The following is a 21,617-nucleotide window of genomic DNA, read 5'->3' as shown; positions in this document are numbered from 1 at the left end:
CCATATTTGTTTCTGGTTTTGAAAGGGATAAGCAGACAAATCGGCTGTGTTTTCTATGTTGTAATTAAGTGCTCATTGAAAGGTGCTCCTAAAACCTCTATTAAAAATCATGACAGTGAGCAGCTGGAATTTCATTGACTCATGAATTATTGAATGTTCCTCTAACTACTGTACCTATACACACATTTGTATCTGTATTGCTCTGTAGTGTATTTTGTCCTAAAGCTAATTGGTAATGAGTAGTAAAATCATTGGGATCAGACCTTTTAAAATATTTAAAAATACTAGATGCTTATTTTTAACTTTCTAGTTGGATAACTTACTAGTGTAACAGATGATATGTTTCTCATCTCATGTTTATGTTCCCAGTTGCTTTTTAGTCTTGACAGCAATAAAAAGGGAAACAAATTTATATAGCTCCATACTGCTCCTTCATGCAGTTTTCTGTAGCTCATAACATAAACTAATCCAATCAAATCAGGAAATGTAGCAACTCTACTGTTAAACAGTGTTGTCTCATAGAACAAAATGGAAATATATGGGACTGTTCTTCACTTTTTAAGTTACAGATTTTTTTTTGCCAATACATGGCACATTGGCAGTTAGGCCAATATACTGTATGTTTTAGATAATATAAAATGATATTACACTTTTTTCATAAACATAATTTTCATATGCAGAACCAATATTATGTGTGTAATGTTATCCTAAGGGGGCATGTACAGTATATCAATAAATCACTAATGGTAGTTTAACAGTACATAGTATCTTACATGTTGTATAAAAATCATGTTTCATATTAATTATTAATATCTCATTTAATGTAATTATGTATTAGAGTATTTCGATTTTCAGATTTCCAGTTATCACATGTTAGCAGTGAGATGGTTTCATTTAGTTTTTACAGCTGGGTTAATAACTGATTCTTTGAAAGGTATGAGAAAGTATGTTAGCAAAATCTAGTTCCTCACAGAACTCTTATTTTCCATAGTTGTACAGCAGACTTGTGTTTTAAATGGTAGTTAGGTGCCTATATCCACAATTGTGAATAATTAGAACATTCCCCTTAGACGCTCCCATTACCCTCCCTTAAACAAGTAAAATCAATCATGTGTATTAGTATGTGAATGTACTGTATCTTATTTAAAGTATTATGAAAACAGTAATACAGCAAATACAGTGCTGTACAGTATACAAAATAGATCTAATCAAATGTAATAATAATAATAATAATGCTAACACTTATAATACTAATACATGTAAGTGCACTTGCTGCTAATTGGCATTTTAAAAACAGTTTATGAACATTAACATTGGAACATTGGAATTTAACAATAACATTAAGTTGGAACAAAAACTACTTTGGAATAAGATGTTTATTAACATTTTAATAATGGTGTACCTCCATACACTGAGTGTCTTATTCAAAGACAGTTTTTTTTTTACTACAGGTAAAGATAATGTACAATCCAAACATGTTCCTCATGGATTGTTACAAAAAGATGGAATCATGTTATTCAGGATGTCATAAGGTAGAATATGTGTCTGACTGTTCTAGTACTCCAATTTAATTAGGGAAATGTAGATAAATGCTGATACAGTAAATATTACTGTATGTTACACTCTTTTTACATCAGGCATGTCAGTTCCTAGAGGAACTAGTGTCTTCTTGTTTCTGTTCCACCTGAACTTCAGTTACATTGAATTGCCTTGCTGCAATATTTCTAAGAAGGCTTCAGAGGGTTTTATATGAAACACTTAATGAAGTGAAAGATTTGAGTTCTCAACTGTCCCATACTGTATGTGTCTAAGTAACTAAAATAATGAGGGTAATCATTTAATTGACAACTCAGGTTGTAATTTGAACAACAGACGATTCTCGACCCTGCAATAACTGATTTTGAGACAGTTCATTCGGGGCTCATATTTATTTATTTAGATGGTTATATCATTCTAAAATGCTATAGCATATATAAAATACATATATTATATATTTATTTAGATGTAAATATATTTATATTTAGGATAGAGTAAGATTTCACTTGTCTGGAATGTTAATGTGTAAAAGATTAGCTGACAACAATGCTTGTGTCCATTTAAACAGATGGTTTGGGATAAACCATTACTTCCTGTGCAGATTTGTGACATCAAGCCATCACTGCTGGGTCCACCGCCCTTCTCCAAATCCACAATATTGCAGAGGTCATCAACAATCATTATCTAAATTACCAGTAATTTATGTAGACCTGGGAGGTTCAATTCTGGATAGGATTGATTTGTATGTAGACCAGGGAGTTCAATCCTGGTACTGGAGGATCGGTGTGTCTGAGTTTCATTCTTAATGAGCTAAACTAGCTAGTTACTGACTTAACTGGACCCGTTTCAATGCTTCTCTCATCTCTTCTAGTAGTCATACTGGACCCCCAGACCAGGACTAGACACCCCTGATCTTTTTCTAAAAAAACTGTTTGCATTATGATGATAAGCCTGTGATGGTACTGAGTGTTACTTGTTTGTACATTGCAAACACACTAAAATTGTCCAGTTGAATAAACAGAACAGACAACTGGTGGACCTCTGCTGCCCTCTTTAGGATTATTCCTCTTGCTCAGGGTGAGCAATTCTGGTCCTGGAGGTTTTCATTCTCTTAACAACGTAAATCTGCTAATTTTTGTCTTAATTCGACCATTTTAACAACTTTTGTCAGGTTCTATTGCAATTTGATATTTTACAGTATTTTATATTTTCTTTGACTGATCGGTCGAAATAAAAAAAGACACAAAATAAGAAACTGAAACCTGTGTACTGAGATGAAGGAATGAATAACAACAAAAACACTCACTTCATCTTAAGAGAGAATGTCCTAAATCCATGTTCTATAAAATTTAAAAATGGAAACTTTTTAATTAAATTAAATTGTGAAATAAGAAGAAAATATTTAGGCATCTTAAGACATTTAGTTTGTGATGGTACTTAATACAGAAGATTTATAAATACATCTTTAGCTTGTAGTCCTACTGTGCATTGTTTTCTAGACACTGGAACCCTGGTAGGTATAGTGCATGTTACCTATGAGTTTTAGGTACATTTCAAAGAGAAAACTGATCCTTCCATTCTTTTTTAACTCAATACAAATTCTTAGTAATACATTAAAAGGTGTGTACAAGTAACCTATGCAAGGCATTGTTCAATAAATTAGCTTTCCTCTCAGTCAGTCTTGTATAGAAAATATTATATAGTAAACAGACAAAAGATGAATGCATAAACATCAAGAAAAGGGCAAACTGAACTAGTTACATACATTGACACGAGGAAAATCAGCCAAGCTGCAAATATGTACATGTATAATGAGATGTATATCAAGTGCTTCATCAAAGGCAAGAAATATACAGTAATTGTATAGCTCAAGAGCAAAACTGCTCCAGGAGCAGCATTGAGTGATAGCTTTCCACAAAGCCACATGTGATGAAGGAATGTATCTAATTAAATGTGTAATTAACCTGGCTTGTAGTGCCATAATTAAAGATTTCAGTCAAACCATTTAACATAATATATGCAAAAAATACTGAAGTATTCATCCCCAAATAATTAGGAAAATGTTTACTGCAGTTTATGTGCTTATAGTAAAGTACAGTATGACAACTGACTATATATCACCAATGCCGTCATTTACATAGTGATGAAAGACTGGATACAAATGAGATGTGAAGCCCTAAAAGTCTTTAGAAAAGGGGAAGAAAATAGATTGTTTTAAAGGAACTTGAGCTGTATCTGAAACAAGATGGTCATTCACTTCGATTATTATTTTTTATTTACTGTACATGCTCTGTGTGCAAATGGCACATTGTGTCCTGGTAGGTACAGTAACTCTGAAGGCATTTGGCTGTGAAACAGCAAAATTATAAAGTGAAGGCAGGAGATGGTGACATTTGTAATAGGACATTTAAGGCTCCTTGCAAAAGTTGCTCCTACAGAGGAGCGCTGTGTGTAAACTTGAATCTTAATGGAGAGTGAAAATCAATGGAGTTTAGAGACAAAAGTTCAGAAGTTGAAGACACCCCCCAACTCATGGCTCTGCTCTAACTTCCTGCTCCTGTAGGGTCACTAATCCTTCTTTTCCAATCTTCATTACTTTGCAACCCTTCACAAACCCCTTTGTGTGCCTTAAGCAGCACCTTGACTTTAAGAACATGGGGCTTCTGAGTACATCAACCTTATAGAAGAGGTGGGTTAAGAGGTGGGAAATAATTGGGTTCTCAACAAAGAATGCTGTAATCCTTTTGGATTAAGTTGTAGGATGATGTCTTTATCTATTGAACTGAAATGTAAGAAAAAGGAGAAAGCAAGAGGATATTGGCAAAGCCACTTGCGTGAGGGAAGATATTTTTGCAGAATAAATTCCACATTATCAGTAAGAATGTTTTCACAGTGATGCAGACTTTTTTTTTAAGTTGTCCAGAACGTTTCCTGTGTATCAGTACACTGGGACAATCCAGCAGACCTATGAGCACTCAGCTGAACAATCAGGATATAGTCCCAAGTTTTCAGGAAAACACGAGACAAAGTTACCTTGTCACAATTCTAGAAATAAACTGTCTTAGTGTTGCCATTCTTGTAATTTCATGCATTCTAGAACATTTGACATTAAAGGCACTGAATAAATGTGTTGCATTGTGCTGTGTTTATTTCTAAGCAACAAAATTCCAACGCAATGTGGAATTAATTTCTCCAAATTTCACAGAGAAAACTGATCCTTCCATCCTCTTTTAACTCAATACAAATTCTTAGTAATACATTAAAAGTGATCTTATTGTACACTGAAACAATTTAGAAAGCAAATCCTGATTCAAGTTAACCATGGTGAATTGTGGTGATACAGTAATCTTGTGTGTAATATGTGCTGCTGTACAAAATGTTTATGTATATGTATTATATGGACGATGGAATACATGCTGTAGGACTCCTGATAGGGTGAAACTGAGAAGTCAGCCATAGGTAGCAGCTAAGGTGAATTAAAGAGATCTCTTTATTTTGAAGAATGGTCTTTCTTTGATGTCACAAACAGCCAAAGCTTTCTGGAAAAGTTTGTCCAGACAAGTAAGTCTCTCCTCTCTGTAAGTTAGTTGTCTAAAAGGTATCTCAATAATCATTGCTGTTTACAGGATGAGTTCCCACAATCTCTGGGTCCTTAACTTTCAAGGTCTCAATAAATTCAACAAACAGTGGACGATTCCAGCTTCCTGTATTCATAGTGGCCAGGTCGAGTCTTGTGATGGTCACAGTTCAGCTGACTGCTCATAAAAGGGTTGCTGGGAATTGTAATCTTCCCAGAGTCAGCCATGTGCATGAGAAAATAAGAATTGGTACAAATGTGTGGAGGCCATTAAATCCAGTGAACCTGTGTGACTTTTCTGTGTGTAAAAAGCACCTATTACAACTTGTATTTCCTACCATCCATGTGTGAGCCTTTTAGTGAAGGCATTTGGAAATTAAAAGTGCAATAAGGGAATGTATACTGTATCATTTTTAGAATCACTTGACATCATCACATCTAAAGTAATGCAATATTCTGCAGGTCTTTCTTTACGATACCTGCAAATATAGTCCATCATAGATAACATTAATACTTTAAACATTTACACAGCACAACAACTATCCTTGACCTTGGCTTTTTTACCTCTACAAAATTATGATTCTCTTTTTCAGTTGTCTTCCATTTTGGATTTTACTATCTTGTGAAACTAAAGTCTGAAATTGCTTTGGCAACAGAGTTTGAACTGTGGTATTGCTACATCAATGGTTAAGAGTTCCTAATAAATGTAGGCTTCCATTCATGTTATAATAACATTTAAGAAGGGATAACATATAATTTTAGTGGTAGTTACAGTAGGTTTTCCCTTCAAATGTTTTGTACACTTGAGTTTAAGATAAATGTAGTATTAGTCTTCTTTCCTTTAGTAACGTTAGTTAGATGTTAGTAACGTGCTTCAAATGATAGTAGAGTCAAATGTAACACCAATTTCCATAACCTCAGTTTTATCATAGTTTAACTAAGTATTTGATTTGATCACACATGTATACCCTGAGTATGTGGGATAGCATCAGATTCATGAATCAGTTCATGGTAACCCAATATGAGCCATATCAACAAAAGGTAGGACCAGTGATACCTAGACATTTTCCATGTGAGCCAGTTGGATCATTAGATGATTGACAGCCTCAAACTCTGTACTTACTGTATAACCAGCAGGAGAAGGATATTAAGGTACCTACACAGTCAGAAACCTTGTGCAAATCATTAACTACTGTACCTTAACAAGGGCTTATTTGGTACAATGTCTGTGTCTAAAACCTGACTGAAAAGGTTTAAAAATTTCATAGCATGCTGAAATTTTAATTGTTACTGGTCACAAGCTTTAGTATCAAAGTTATATACAGTATAGTACAGGCAACATTTTTATGTAACGCAGTGAGTCCAACGAGTGTCCAATATTTACATGACTATATTTCACAATATTACATGACAATATCTACACTTCCTTTAATTTAAATTTTATATGCTTAACAATATATAAACATTTAATTGGCCTTTTTATTGCTTCCTCAAATCTGTCTAGTCGAAGAAAGTGATATCAGCAAGCTCTTGGATCTTTTCTATTACTTCTTCCAGTTCAATACCAGCCATTTTCAAACCCAAGTTTGAAATTCACATTCTGGTTTCTTGCATGCAATACCTTCATGGCCTGAATTTAATCCTTTTTAATTACTTGTAGTGCCATCATACCTATTTTGGTATAATTTGTGAATTTGTTAAGTTTATTCACTATGCTGTGGTCTCCAGATAATTGATGGAGATTAGGCAAAGCAGTGATCCATATGGTACCCCACATACTGTATAGTCTCACTTTAGTCCAAGGTAACGCTCATTATCAGTCCCATATGTTTTATGTTCTTTTAAGAGTTCTTTATCCATGTGCACACATTCACTTGGATTCCTACAGCTGTAGGAATTAGACTTTCATATGGTATTTTATCAACAGCATTCTGAACACCTAATATATTATATTGATACAAAAATAGTCTGTGAATAAATAAAGGAGGGTGCAATTATAAATTTCAGCATTTCAGACTACATAGCTGGATACTGTTGCAGACAGAGTGTTCCAGTTCATGAATACGAAGTATAATGAAGTTGTATTACAGCTACAATTATCAGTGGCCTGCTGTTTGCTTAAGAGCTGTGTTCATCATAGTTGGCAAACGCTGCCTGGTAATTCCAGCTAATTCAGTGGATACAGAGAATGTACAGTATCTGTATGGCCAGGTCTTTACACTAAAACAAAGGTTGTCAGCTGTGGGTCAGTTCAAATAGGTGCAGCATGTTGTCCTTTAACAAATAAGATGCTTGCTGAGTACAGTCATTCTAATCTACTTATATGCACACAATGCAATATTACATCAACAATGAAAAGGCATCAAGAGGTACAGAATTACTCGGGTGTTTTTGAAAGAACTGTCTAATGATGTTGCAAAGCCTGCAAAAACTCTTCAGTGGCTGAGAATGTTGCCATCAAGCACTGGTTCAAAGCCAATTCTACACTTATACATTGTGTTCACAAAGGAATGGTAACTTTCCTTGCGAGTACTCACAAGTTGGAAAATGAACTATATTTGTCAAGCTGCGCTAACAGTGAAAAGGGGGCTGGTTACAAGATATTTTCCACATGCCGATGAGAACTCAGATTGCCCTGTACAACAAAACCCTCTGACAGGAAATATGTATGAATTGCACCCAACACTATCATTGCTCAACCAAACCGATATTGTTCAATGACTCAGTGCTTTGTAATTCACTCTCCATTGTGCCAATAGATTCACCAGATTCACTTCTCATAACCTTGTAACCAAGGTTAATTCCATGTACTGTCCCATGCTGCCATTCAGGTTGATAATGATGACATAAAACCATAGTGCCTGCATTCTGCTTGATTTCTCACTAACTGGCCTGTTTTGGGGCCCATTGACAGCACTTGCTTGTTCTATGTCTAATTGAAACCAGTTGCAATGGAGTTTAAGACAAATGTTCTGTTTCCATCCTGCTATGTTGATACGTGAAGCTCTAGCATAGGATTTTAGCACAACCAAACAAATGAGAAATGCTTGCTGGGTTGACACTAAAATAATGCATCATCCAAGGTTTCTGGAAGTGGCAGTCATGGCTTCTTGCAGACAAATGGTAGAACACATCAGTTTTAAAGGCCTAGAATAAGCAGTAATTCCAGTCATCATGAAAAAATCACATAACATTCTAGTGTTATGTCTGTTGCACACTTGTCACCAATACAGAAATGACCCTGACCATTTTGTACCACACCATACTGTTCCCAAAACATTTTCAGTTCAGTTTGGTGACCAAAGTGAGCTCAGGATTTATTACACAATTATCTTTAATAGGATGACATGATATGGATTGAAGGCCTCCCAGTATATACACATATTTTTTATATTTGTTTGTATAAAAAAGTACAAGCCCCGTTCTGAACCATATGGTACTTACAAACATTTATTTTAGTCAGCTGATACAAAAATGTAAAGATTTACATAACAGTGTTTACAAAGTGCACTACTCTGAGACATCACAAAAAAGTACCTTCAAAAGCTGTTATACAATCATTTTGGACTGTGTGGAATAGTTAGGCACCTCTTTTAAAACATTACATTTTACCACATTAAAACGCAACAGTACTTGAGGCTTGTTTTAACAACACTGATGTGATTTCACAAAACACACTGGCACAACCAGAAAGATTTCCCTAACAACATGAAAGGCTCTAGTCTATAGTATGTTTTGTACCTGCTGTTGATGCCTCTAGTTGCCTATAGTTTTGGTACTTTTTTCATTCTTTTTAAACAACTAAACAATGAAATCTGTGTACTTTCTCCATGTGATATGCTATATTAGACCTTTGAAAGAAGTCCAGACTCTGGAGCGCTTGCCTTGATGATGTTCTGAATCTCTTTGAATTTCGGGTGGTCTTTATCAGAAACCAGCTGTAATAGTACTGATTCACTTGTGGTCACTATTATACCAGTGCGAGAAAGACGCTGTAGGGATAAAAAGGAAGATTAATGAAATGATGTTTGAACAATTAAGAAACAATTTCATAGCTGCAAAATCAAAATATGGCCAACAAACCAAGGTCTGGCATTAAGACAGTATGAATAAAAGGTGTGAAATAATTGCCTATAATGTAGTGTGAAACTTCTTTTTATAACTTCCCCACCGTCATTTAAATCAGTCTCACTCTTTTTAAAATGTCTGATAAATGAGCCTTTTTGATCAATTACTGTTCATTCCTGTTTGTCCTGAGTAATTACTAAAAATATTCTGGTATATTTGTATGCAGAAAAATAAGAGTTTAATTTAATGAAAAGGGGACAGATGATAATGTGTGTTCTGAAGCATTTCAGAATAATCATTCCTTAATGCCAAAACATAAGATTCTTACTGTAGGTCCTTTGCAGATTTATCCCAATATCCACCACTTTCACTTGCAAGTGCTTTCTTAAAAATGTGGAATCTAAAGCCGTTTCTTTTTCATAATCTCAGTTGGCAATCACAAAATGTTAATGAAACCTGGTTTACTTCTATGACTCCCAAATCCACTGTATGTGTGTGGATTAAGAACATATACAGTACAAACACATGCACTTTCACAGTCCCTTCTAACACATCCACTTGCTTTTCTAAACAAATATGTTCTTTGCACACAGCCCTCAAATCACTGTGAGAGCTTTGGGAAAAAGCAACAAACTTAATGGTGTCTGGTGGAACATTTCTTTCTAAAAACAATTTGATTTTAATTGTTTGTGTGGTGAAACTCCGGTTTACCTCGAGTGCAAACATTCTGTCCATCATGCTTCGTGAAGAAGTGGAATCAGCTATGATATGAACTTCTAATCCCCTGCCAAGCAAATCCAGTGCTGTTTGCTGAATGCACACATGGGTCTAGAATCAAAGGAAAAAATAATCAGTCTGACACTTTTTTTAAACTGGACATTTCCAAATTTCTAACTCTTCATGGTTATTATTAACTCTGTGGTTTTGTGTAACTATCATGCTGTGATTACACAATCCTTCTGAAATCTCCTGGACACTAAAGCATATGGAGTGATGCCTGCAACTGCTGAAAAATACAATGAAGATGAAAACCCAGGAACCCATAGTACACATCATGGACAGCTACAGTTTTGATAAGCATGCAATAAAAATTATCATCCTCTGTTTCAAGTAAATGAAAGGGTGAATTTAACCATTAATACAAAAACTAGATTAACTGCAGTCTCCAAATGTCTCAGATGTAGGTAGAAATTTGCAGGAGATAAACGGGTAGAGGTCAGGAGCTTCAGATATCAGTAAATACCTGAGGTATTACAACAGAACTTTTAAAAAGAAGCATGTAGCCCACTAAGCAGGGCTTTGGCATGGGTTCGTCTAACAACAGACACACAGTCCACTTCAAAGTATGCAGTACTGACTGTTCAGACTGACAGACTCGGTCACTGTCTTGTGTCAGACACACATGCCAAAAGACACACTCAAACAGCAGGCTTCAGTAAGAGAGCCACTAAAATATGCAGCATTTGCTTATACTCTGCTTTACAGAATATAGAATGAACCTTTGGGACACAAATGGACATTTAAAAAAATTGTTAATAACTGAATTTATACAAAACTCCATAAGAGGTTAGAGACTGAATCAGCATTCAGTTATTTTTTGCATGGATCTTTAACACATTCTGGCTCTGAATGTTAGAAAATATCATCATCCCTCACAAAATCTGAGTCTAAGATACTATACACAGTCCTCCAGATGCCTCTACTGCAGCAGTCCCCTTTCAAAAGACGTTCACTATGTTTTCATTTCTGACTGTCCTCTTTAAATACTGTATATCCTACAGGGATTAGCTCATATATGGAGTTTACTGCCATTAACTTTTAACTGGGTATGCTTTTTGTCTCTCTGGGCATTATATAAACATATACCAAAAACTAGATTAACCTTTTTAAAACTGATCTAGCGATGGTAAAAAAAAAAAACTCAGTAACATAACAGAATTTATTTTATATTTCCATTTGTCACCCGTCAGAAATGATTTTTCAGTTAAAGGGCAACTGAACTTGAATTATTCATTTTTATTAGCAAAAACCACGCTTGAAAAGTTTAGAAAGGTTAACACTCAGCTTATTTAAGGTGCACAACAGGGAATGCCTGAAAAGTGAATAAAAGTAATTAAAATTCCTAATGCTGGAGAACACCAATAAAAACTTGCACCCAGATTTTGTTTTTCAGCATCCATTATGTCTTGGCTGGTCAAGTACACACCACATTTGCAAATTGTGCATCATGAACAATTTCTCTTCACTATCTACCTATGTCAATTCCAGACAACTTTCAGAGCAAGTCAGAGTACTGTATATTGTACTGGCATTTTCACTACCATGAAATCTCTATGCCTTTTGACAGTGCATATGTCATCTAAGTGTGGCAAGAGAATCATGTGAAAATCTAGAACAGCAACTGACAGCTCACTGTTTAAAAGATGGGCTCTTTTAAAGAGGCTGTCCGAAAGAAGGTAGAGGAGAAGTTGTACAGTATATAAAGCGAGTTACCAAGAAAAGAGATAAACCAATGTTCATACTGTATATTCATCATTACCCTTCAAAAAGAAGTGATTATACCTGCAATTAAAATCTAAGGTAATGTTCTGCAGAAGACAATGCAAACCAAAATCAGCAGATACAATGATGTTATGACTTAAGACTTAATATTTTCAAACCAGTCCTCAACCTGGTACAATAGGAACCAGTAAAGAAATATTTTCATTACTGGCAGGTGGTTAGATGGGAAAATCTGCACATACACAGTATGTAAACCCTTTTAAGCACTGAGGCAGAGTACTAAGTTATAAAGGTTTGGTTACAAAAAAAATGGAGAATAATTCATTTTACAGAAGTGTTACAGTGTCACAGAAGCGATGTTTGAACATTTCACTTGTTAGATAAATCAGTGCGAGAAAATAAAACAGATGAGAAACTGTCAAAATGAAGTGTAGCAGCTGCAGTAAAATAAGAACATGGTAAAGTAGAGATCTAGGGCAGGAGTAGAAATAATCTTGCAGGTTTCAGAACTGGAAGACCTAGTTGTTTCTGGTTTTTGTCTCAACCAAGTTCTCAGTTATATTGTTGGTCTAATTATTTAATTAGTTGCATAACTGTGATACTTCTAACTAAGCTCTGAGGTGGTTTATAGGCAACTATTCCTTTACTGAAGTGAGTAGCTTGTGCAATCATTTGTAAAAGACTTTAAGAAATATACCCAATTTAGGTTGTTTAAATGACTACTTAGGTTAGAACAAAACCCAGGAAGTCCCTCCAGTTACTGAGTCTGAACCTGCTGATTTACATGTACTGTTCAGTTTGAGCATGATTAAGATAAAATGGCTGATCCGACTTTTCATCAACTTCATGAATTATGAAACCATTAAGACTTGAGATGGAATGCAACCAAGAAACAAATGCCACACTTGAGAACTGGGATTGTCTACCCCTGATTTTTTGCTGGATCACAATTAAGTGATTGTATATCATGGAAATATATTTCATTCTTCAGTGTCACATTACAGCAGAAAAAATGGAAATAAAATAACTGTCAGACAACTGCCAGTTTCTACATTCTTCTTTAAAATGAATGTGTTTAAAGCATTAATGCTTTAAGTCATTTTTTCTTTGAAAGCATTTATTTTAAGGAGAAATCACTAAGCTTTATCTATAATACTATATATATATATCAATTAAAAAAAGATTATACCATTCTGTATATGACAGCATAGTTTTGTACTTGCTTTGAATGAAAATAAATTGAAAACCATATTTTTGTAAATTCTACAATTTCTGTTAAAATCATTATGGTGATTAAGACTTAATCCAATATGAGAAAGTAAAGGAAAGGTCCGACAGCTATTTTATTTTTTCTTCTTTAATTCATGCAAATATTAACAGTGTAATAGATAAGGCATAAGTGTCTCTCCTTAATGTTAATGCTTTGCTCTTTTCAAAAAAGATGCACTCTTAAAGAGAAGACATGGAAATCAGAAAGTGTAACACTACTACTGCCCTGTCTCTCTCACACCTGAAGAAGGCTCCACGGCCGAAACGTTGTGTTCTCTTTCTTCTTTTTTTCAGCATGGAATAAACCTATTACTTGTTCCTTTGCAGCCTACACATGCTGACGCAGCTACCCACCTGAACCACTACAGTGTAACACTACTATGCCCAGTAAGCTTCACATTTAAACATTTTACATTTATTGTTTTTAAACATTTTAATTAAATAAGAATACTTTCATGATGAAGGCTTCGTCTTGTGTAAGGTAATCAAATATCAGACAAAGTTCAGAGCTTTTTTTGTTATAGCCTACCGAATTAACTATGATCAAACAAAGAGCAGGTTGAACACATATCCTTCACTGAAATCAAATAAAAGGTTCACTATTTCACTGTCACCATTCCAGACATTTCAGATGCAAGAACAAACGAAAAGTTAACAAATGAAAGGAAGGCATTCAACCCATATACCTGATTTGGTTACTAGTAGCTAACTGATCTCATGAAGCCATTTCTTTAAAGAAACCAGGGTATCAGCTTCAACAATTGATACAGACCTTTACAAACCTGCGTCCTGTTATTAGATTCAAAACCACTTTTCAGTAAAGAAGCAACATTGCTTTTATAACACAAAATCATGCACAATCTGCAAAATGAGGTCTTATTAATGCATTGTACAATTTTAACATGACACATCTTCAAAGATTCATAAATTCTACACTTTTAACTACACACCATAACAGTCGTCAAGAAGATGAAAGTGATGAGTCATAAATACCTCAGTCTAAATGGCTTTATCAAACTCCCAAGCATTTCCCATTTTGGATCTATAGTTTAGATTTTTGTTACCTGCATGTAGTTTTGCACCTATTGCTTCTATAGCTTCTCCTAATTTGGTTTTATCTTGAAACATAATGGGTTACTGTATAAAGAATTGTACAGAAACCTTATCAAGGCCTTCTAAAAATATAAATATCAGTCCTGCACTATTTGCTGCATTCTAGAGAACACTTAACAAGTTAAGGTAATAAAATCTGCATCAAATGACTTCTAGAATCCTACTGCCATGCAGGGTTCTCCTGGTTTAGCTTGAATTATCATTACCATAACCTACCATGTATTCAGCTTTTCTATAGTTAGTATGTTCTGCTTTATTGCTGTGTCATTTTATGGATGGGTGTTACATTAGAAATGTTCTCAATGGAAACTATTACCTCTGTCCTGAGTTAATGCTGGAGAATGTTTGTTAACAGTCTATGAATAACTTGTCTTGTGTCCTTAAATACAATTGGTAGAATATTATCAGGTCCTGGAGATGTATCTGTTTTATATTTTTGTGCTTCAAATACCTGCAACACTTCTACCGCTTCTCTGCTAATAATACTTAACAAAACTGTCTTTTCTTTGCCAGAGGCAAGGTGTCATTTTCTTCCAATAACTCACAACCCATATCCTACCTGACTTTTTTTTTTTGCTCCCTACATTTGTCTATCTGCCATATCAGTTTCACTCAAACAAGAATAAAATGTTATGGAATAAGTTTAAGAAAGAACAAGAAAAAGTCAGATGAACACGATAGAACACTCTCCAAGATAAACAGGGCAGAAGGTACAGGATGGGAAGTGAATGACTCCTTAAGACATATGACAATGCCTATTCCTATTATTGGTTGCAATTGCTAACATAGAACTAGACTGGGATAAGAAAACTGTGTGATAAAATACCATTAAATATTGTTTAAAATCTTGTTTTAAAATTACTCTATAGTAGATGCATTTCAAAAGGAATTCAAGGAATTCCCATAATGTGATATAATTTAGTTCTAGAGAAAAGTAGGGTCCTAACTGAAATTGCTTAATTAGATATGGAAATCTTTCACCACATTTGTAAAAACCTGACAAGAGCTTGCCTGATAAAATGTTTGAAATTGTTTGTCCTAAGCATGTACTATTAAAAATCCCAAGTCAAGTTATTGCTGTCTGTTTTTTTATCAATACTCAAATGCTCTTTGACATTTTACACTATATTGTATATGTTTGATTACATATGGTAGCTGGGTAAAGGGAAATTATATACAAATTATTGGTATATTTTGATTTCATGTTAAAAAAAATTAAAAGACAATCAGAAAAGAGTCCCAAAACATTTGTCTTCCTGTGTCTGATGAAGTCACCCACAACATTTCAGCACAGAAATGATGTAGAGCACAAAAGATAATACATAGAAATAAATATCTTGAATATGCAATAAAGAATACAGTGGAGGCGAAACAGATGCATTCGCCCCAAAAAAATTACTGATCTCATTAAACTAAGTTGTTTCCTTAGTTTATGAAGAATGAAATGTTTAGAATGAAAAAGACAAAAAAGGCAGTTATTCAACCGTATCATATATTATTAATCTTCGTTTTCAAACTGCTTGGATAATTCTACTTCAAGCTTTAGCTCTACTTTTTCTGTTATGTCAGCTTCACGTCATTTAAATTAGCCTTAATTCTGCCTATTTTGTATTCAAACTACCTTGTTTTATTATGTACTGTATACAAAATTCTGGAAGTTTCTTTTTAAAAGTAACACAAATACAAAGATAAAAAGAAGAGATTTCTGCAATTTAACATAAAACAGTCTTACATACTTCAACTCCAAACAAGACGACACTTCGGAGTCCTGGAATTTCAGCAAGCGCAGCTTCCACTTCAGGTAAAACCATTGAAAACTTGGTTTTAGGAAACACTAACTTCACCCCAGTCAGGTCCATCTCTGGTACTGTGCTTCCCAAGCCTTTAGGATATTGTTCAGAAACAATTACTGGAATCCCCAAAATACGGGCCCCCTGAAGCTAGGAACCAGAAACAGAAAGGCAGATCAACATGTTCAATCCTACCCCACCAAGAAATAAGCACCTTAAAATAGATTACTACTTATGGAGAACAATTCTTCTGCTTAGTGTTATTTACTCATCACATATGGTACTACTCTTCTACATAAACTAACTGCACTCTAGAATAAATAAAATGGGTTTGAAACATCACTGTGCAACTTGTCAAACTTTCTACTTGTCTTTCCACAGGAAGAAAAAAAATTGAAGAGGTTACAACTACAGTTTCAAAAAATCATATACACCCACTGAAAGAGACAAACCAGACATCAGTCAATCTACTGAGTGAAGGAACGTCTTCTACGTTCTCATAGTGCACATTATTTTCTGTTTCTAGAGCTGAAAGAAAGCAAAGCTTACCAGTCTTTGCCCAACACTTATAATATCCCCAAAGTACTTGATGGCAGGTCTGAACCTTTCTTGCATGTCACAGCAAAAGAAAACTGTGCTTGAAGGAGTGAGGTTCCCCAATGTTGTCATCTGCACATATGAAACAAAATAGCCCATCACATGTCTGTATCATAACAGTCCATTTCTATCAGATTGCAACAGTGCAATTCTGTTCATTTTTATACATTGAACCTACACTATACTAAACATCTGTTGACTGTTATCACATGACATAAGGTTGAAGAATGAGTGTCAAACAATTCTTTTTTGATTACTAAGAAAGTAAAGTTAACTTTTTCTTATTATGTGAAGAATGACTGTAAACCAGAAACAAAATTTATCACTAGCATACCACAACTATATGTAAATGATTTATTTTGGATTTTAAATCAAATTACAGGAAGATGTAAAACTGTACTCATTGTAAATACCATGTCAAAACTGATAAAGAATTACAGTAAATGGAGTAAACATTCAATAATATATTGACAGAAAATACTTATAGTTTTTACTATATGACAACTATCATGACAGATTAATGGTAACAAATGAATACTTTTATGATATGATTTAAAGAGAAATAGATAAAATCACTAAAATATACAAAGGAAAAAACTTTCCTTTTGAATGCACCAAATCCTTAGAATGTACTAAAATACAATAAGAGATTATAACACTGACAATGGTTTTGAAGGTCGTCCAATAATAAATTGCATGTCTCTCAATGTTAAACACAACAATATAAAAGTCTGACACAATTTAATGTCAATTTACATGTTCAAAATTGTCCACGTAATAAAATTCCTTCCAAAATCATTATCATCAGTATTAAGTACAACCCAACATAAAATTAACTTTAGTGAAGGTGTATTATGACTATAACTCAAGTTCAGAAAGGTTTAGTTGAAATCATAGAAAAATGTACATACTAATAAACTATAGCATCCATCAATGTAATATCTGTAATTTTAATTATTTTGTGAAGACAGTGTAAGCCTTACAAAAAACAGGGCAGACAGTATTCCTATAAAAACAATCTGCAAAAAGCTTGGGATTCGAGCGTAAAGCTCTCTGACCACAGTAAAAAGCTTAAAAAAACATAACTGGGTGACGTTATGTTGTTGTAACAGAAATCTGTTTTAGGCGCCATCAAATTGTTCAAGCTATTATATATATATACAGTGTATGTATGTATACTGTAGTTACTTTCCATTGCGATTACAGGTCAACATTCACTTGGCTGCTCAACAGACGTCACTTTTTAACAGTTCGACATTTGTACCGTCATGGACCTGAAAGCTTTATCTGTGTTAAGGAACTAAACTCATAGATGGTAAAGATGCTCGATATTTGGTGCACAAATCTTCCTGGAACATTAAGCTGGGAAAATCAAAACCGACAGCGTAGGTGTCTAAAATCTGCTCTGCATGACAAATTGGGTAAAGCTGTGATGTTATCAAAAGTGAATACAAAGACCACTAGCAATGCATAAATAAAGCGAGCAGTACTGTTTTTTTACATGAGTTATGGTAACAGCTGCAAATGGTAAATTAAAAATTGGGAGAGAAAGAGTTATTGCTACAGTATTGGGTTGAACTAATCCTTATGAATAAATCTCCTTATTTTTCCTGTCAAGTTCCATATCGTGTTCATGACGATCCTGCATCTTCACTCACAGGACATTAATACACCGTTTCCACTGAAATGTGTAATAATTAAGAAACAGCACGTACATTTAGCTCCTAAGTCTAACCAAAACGTAAAAATTAATACAGCAAAAACACCGATTACAGAAACTTCTTCGGCTACCCAGAATTACAAGCATTTAATAAAATAAGAAAAACTTACTTCCATTTGTAGTGGTACCAATCGTAGCTTGCATTTCTCTGCAACTACAAACCCTTTCGGGAGATCAATGTACTGCCCCCATTCTTCTGAAAACAGCTGGATCACAAACTTCCGGTGAACGTCAATCTGATCTCCGTACATCGACAAGAACTTCTGTATCAGAACCTCATAACCAGAACCGAGCGGAACCGACGAGGGCCGTGAGAAGACTGAAAAGGAAAATAGGATCGGGACGTGATTGTTGTTACCGTGGTGTACGTCCGCCATGATGTTTTATCTGTTGTGAGGAAGGCGGAGAGAAATCTCCTTCCTTCACCAACCTTTCAACCTTGACCTGTTGGAAAATCACAAAATTCAAGAAGGAAGGAAAACGGCTCACGTCATCTTCATATACCAGGACTTAACGCCTAGCGTGCTACAGTATATTAGTAATACATAGAAGACCGCAAACTTGAGTAAATAAGAAACAGAAAAGTAGTTTCCTGCTGACTTGTGCGTTTCAGTGCCAGTCTCTCAGTTTAAAACTCTTGTTAGTACTGAACATCAATTGACAAAAGTGAAAACCAACCCCAGGCACTGAAAGTTACATGAGTGGCTATACAGGACTAACTGGCATTTCCGTTTTAATGTTGATGGAGTTGTTTGTCGTCTTAGACTAGGAAGTTCCTCTTTCACTATTCCATATAATGTTTTGTTTTTTCTCCATTTGCAGGAGAGTGTGAGTCACACCAATTTACAAGTGGCAGTTATAAATCTCTTACTTGTTATTATCTGGTTTACCAGTTAGTAGCTACCTGTTTTTACTGTGGATTTAGAATACTTAGAAAAAAATTGGTGTGGTAAATTTGGGTACTAAGTCAGGCGCTCACGCACGTTTTAAGGTTTCAATTACATCAGCTACATTTTTGGGCAGAACACGTTCACTGTGAGAAAAATAACAAAGTAGTTGTGACATAATATTGATTCATGTAAAGTAGCGACGAGTTGTTGAATAAAAACAAAAGTTAATATAATCCCTTGTGTTTATATAGATTCTCATTTATATATATTTTAATAAATATGTATATATTTTTCCATTCCACAAAGAAATGTACAGTATGTGCAGGATAGGATCCACTTCACATCTGAAATACAGAACTCACCTAGGTGCCCTCAAGCATCCATTATGAGGCCTCTGTCCAGTACACAGCAGTTTACAGGTGCAAACGTCAGAATTTATTTCTTCATTTTAATTAGGAGGGAAATGTAAGGAAGACCGGATTGAACAAGCCTAAAGGGGAATATACCCAGACTACAGGTTTAACACCTCTACTCTTACAAAAAGTTCCACTGGGCTTTTAATAACAATTAATTCAGGGTCTCAGTTCAACAACTCAACCAAAAGGATGGGACCTTCTACAGCAATAGGTGTCCATTCACTACAGTGGACCCTTAGGATTGTAAATTCTGGGCCAGAAGGAAGAGTAACACCTACTGGTCCTCCAACACCACTTACAGGAACAATCAGCTTTTCTTGAATCTCTTCCCCTAACCGATACTGACCTGTCAACCAAGGTAGAAATGCTGCTGTCCAGTTAATGCAATTAAAATGTAAAGTTATTATATGTTATATAGTTGTGCAGCAAAGTGCATAACCTATACTAATAATACAGAAAGTGAAATGCTGACATCTGCATGTCCAAATACTTTAAAATTATACATTTCCATATTGCAGTTTATAAAGGATTTTCACAAAATATTAAGTCAGGCAAAAAGTATGAATCAACATTTGTTGAAATGAACTGTGAAAGTACAGAGTTTGGTGATCATGACAATTTAGAATTTATTTAAAGAAAAATGTAGTTATGAAATGCTATACCACACCAACATGCTAAACTGTCTCTCTCATTTTTATCGATGATGTCAGCAGCTGAATGAATTCCTAGGTTTCTGTAGAAGAAAGCGCTTCCATATTTGGGCAGAGTTTCACCATGTAGCACGTCGATGACTCAAAATATACAGTCAATGCAACTAAGGAGTTCAACAGGAGGAAAAAATGGAAAATCTTAGACTGTACAAGTCAAACTCCAGATGTAAATCAAATTGAGCATACATTTTATGTTGAAGAAAACAGAGAAGAACACCCCATAAATAAGATCTCAAAGAAGCTACAGTAAAGCATCTCAAATGATTGCACAAATGTTTGGTTGAGCTCACTGGGTTACGGTCCTTAACACAATTATTGCCCCCGATGAGATATGCAACCAAATACTGACTTTTCATGTCTAAAATTTGCTTAAGGTGAAAGAGTTGTGAGAAAAATTAACGATTCCCAGTGGTCATTATTAATATGACAACTCTCTTCTCAATGTATATGATGGATGTAAATATTTCCCAAGATCTGTGCTCACTGAGTGTATTTAAAGGTAGTGTAGCATCATGTCTGGCTCTTAGAAGGACAAGAAGGGTTCAAATTTGATTTATTTGGCTGTTGCTTGAATAAAAACAAAGACAGAAGCCACTACTCCCTTAAAAATACTAAAATATTTCTACTTGTGATATTTGCAGTATAAAAAGTAGCCCATACTGAGTAGTATAAATTAATCTATGACATGTTATATTTTCAAATATATAACATTCCTCCATGGTTTTTTTATATTGTTTTATTGCCCTCCATAGTAAATGAAACACCTTTCAAATTTGTGTTGATGTAAAAAAATCAACTTTGATTACATGATGGTCTATGTGTAGAGCTTGTGTTTGGGCAGCACAGTGAATCTGGAATCCTTTAAGGATTTCAAAGTTATAATTATGCCAAAGCCATTTAAAATTAAAAGAGGGAATGAAATTAAAAGAGGAAAGTGTGCAAAGCACAAAATAGAGAACGTGAGGCGTACCACTGCTATCCATGCAGTACAGAGGATCATTTCATTCCACCCAGACTCAAGAGTTCATGCTTCCCTTCCCCCACCACATCCTCCATTTCCTGCCTGCATCGAGCACAGTCCTTAAACCCAGCCAGTCCATACTGTGCTTGTTTGGGTCTAGAGGCTCATGCACAGTCCCTAATCACCCCTGTTATGACTGTTATGATTTACTGTATTCTTGTCAAAAAATGAACCAGAACAAAAGAGAACGTTATGATGTAAACACAGCTTCTTTCCTTTTGGCAGATTGTTATAGAGAATATAACCTCTTCAAAATACTGGCAGCTTCAAAGGGAAACTGCAATGCTATTTTTATATTTTGGGGTTAGAAAGAATCAGTATTGATCAGTGCATTCCCAATCACATTGAAAGTAAGATGTACACAATAACTTGTAAAATCTCCAATTTACATCACAAAAATGGACAAAA

General features: G+C 34.8%; 1 protein-coding gene across 1 annotated transcript; it reads right to left on the bottom strand.

Moving 5' to 3' along the window:
* Positions 1 to 8,547: 8,547 nt before the first annotated feature.
* isoc1 (isochorismatase domain containing 1) lies at positions 8,548 to 18,809 on the bottom strand. The gene is made up of 5 exons (XM_088911710.1): positions 18,283 to 18,809; positions 16,405 to 16,524; positions 15,802 to 16,005; positions 9,893 to 10,009; positions 8,548 to 9,105 (listed from the first exon to the last, which is right to left on the bottom strand). Exons 1-5 carry the CDS (start codon positions 18,547 to 18,549, stop codon positions 8,959 to 8,961), a joined length of 855 nt encoding a protein of 284 aa, XP_088767836.1. The 5' UTR covers positions 18,550 to 18,809; the 3' UTR covers positions 8,548 to 8,958.
* Between the last annotated feature and the right edge of the window lie 2,808 nt (positions 18,810 to 21,617).

Source organism: Atractosteus spatula, chromosome 3 (genome assembly GCF_055471065.1).
Source record: "Atractosteus spatula isolate fAtrSpa1 chromosome 3, fAtrSpa1.hap1, whole genome shotgun sequence".
NCBI lineage: Eukaryota > Metazoa > Chordata > Actinopteri > Semionotiformes > Lepisosteidae > Atractosteus > Atractosteus spatula.
The sequence above is the reverse complement of the archived record's forward strand: the minus strand, read 5'-3'. Positions and strand labels throughout refer to the sequence as shown.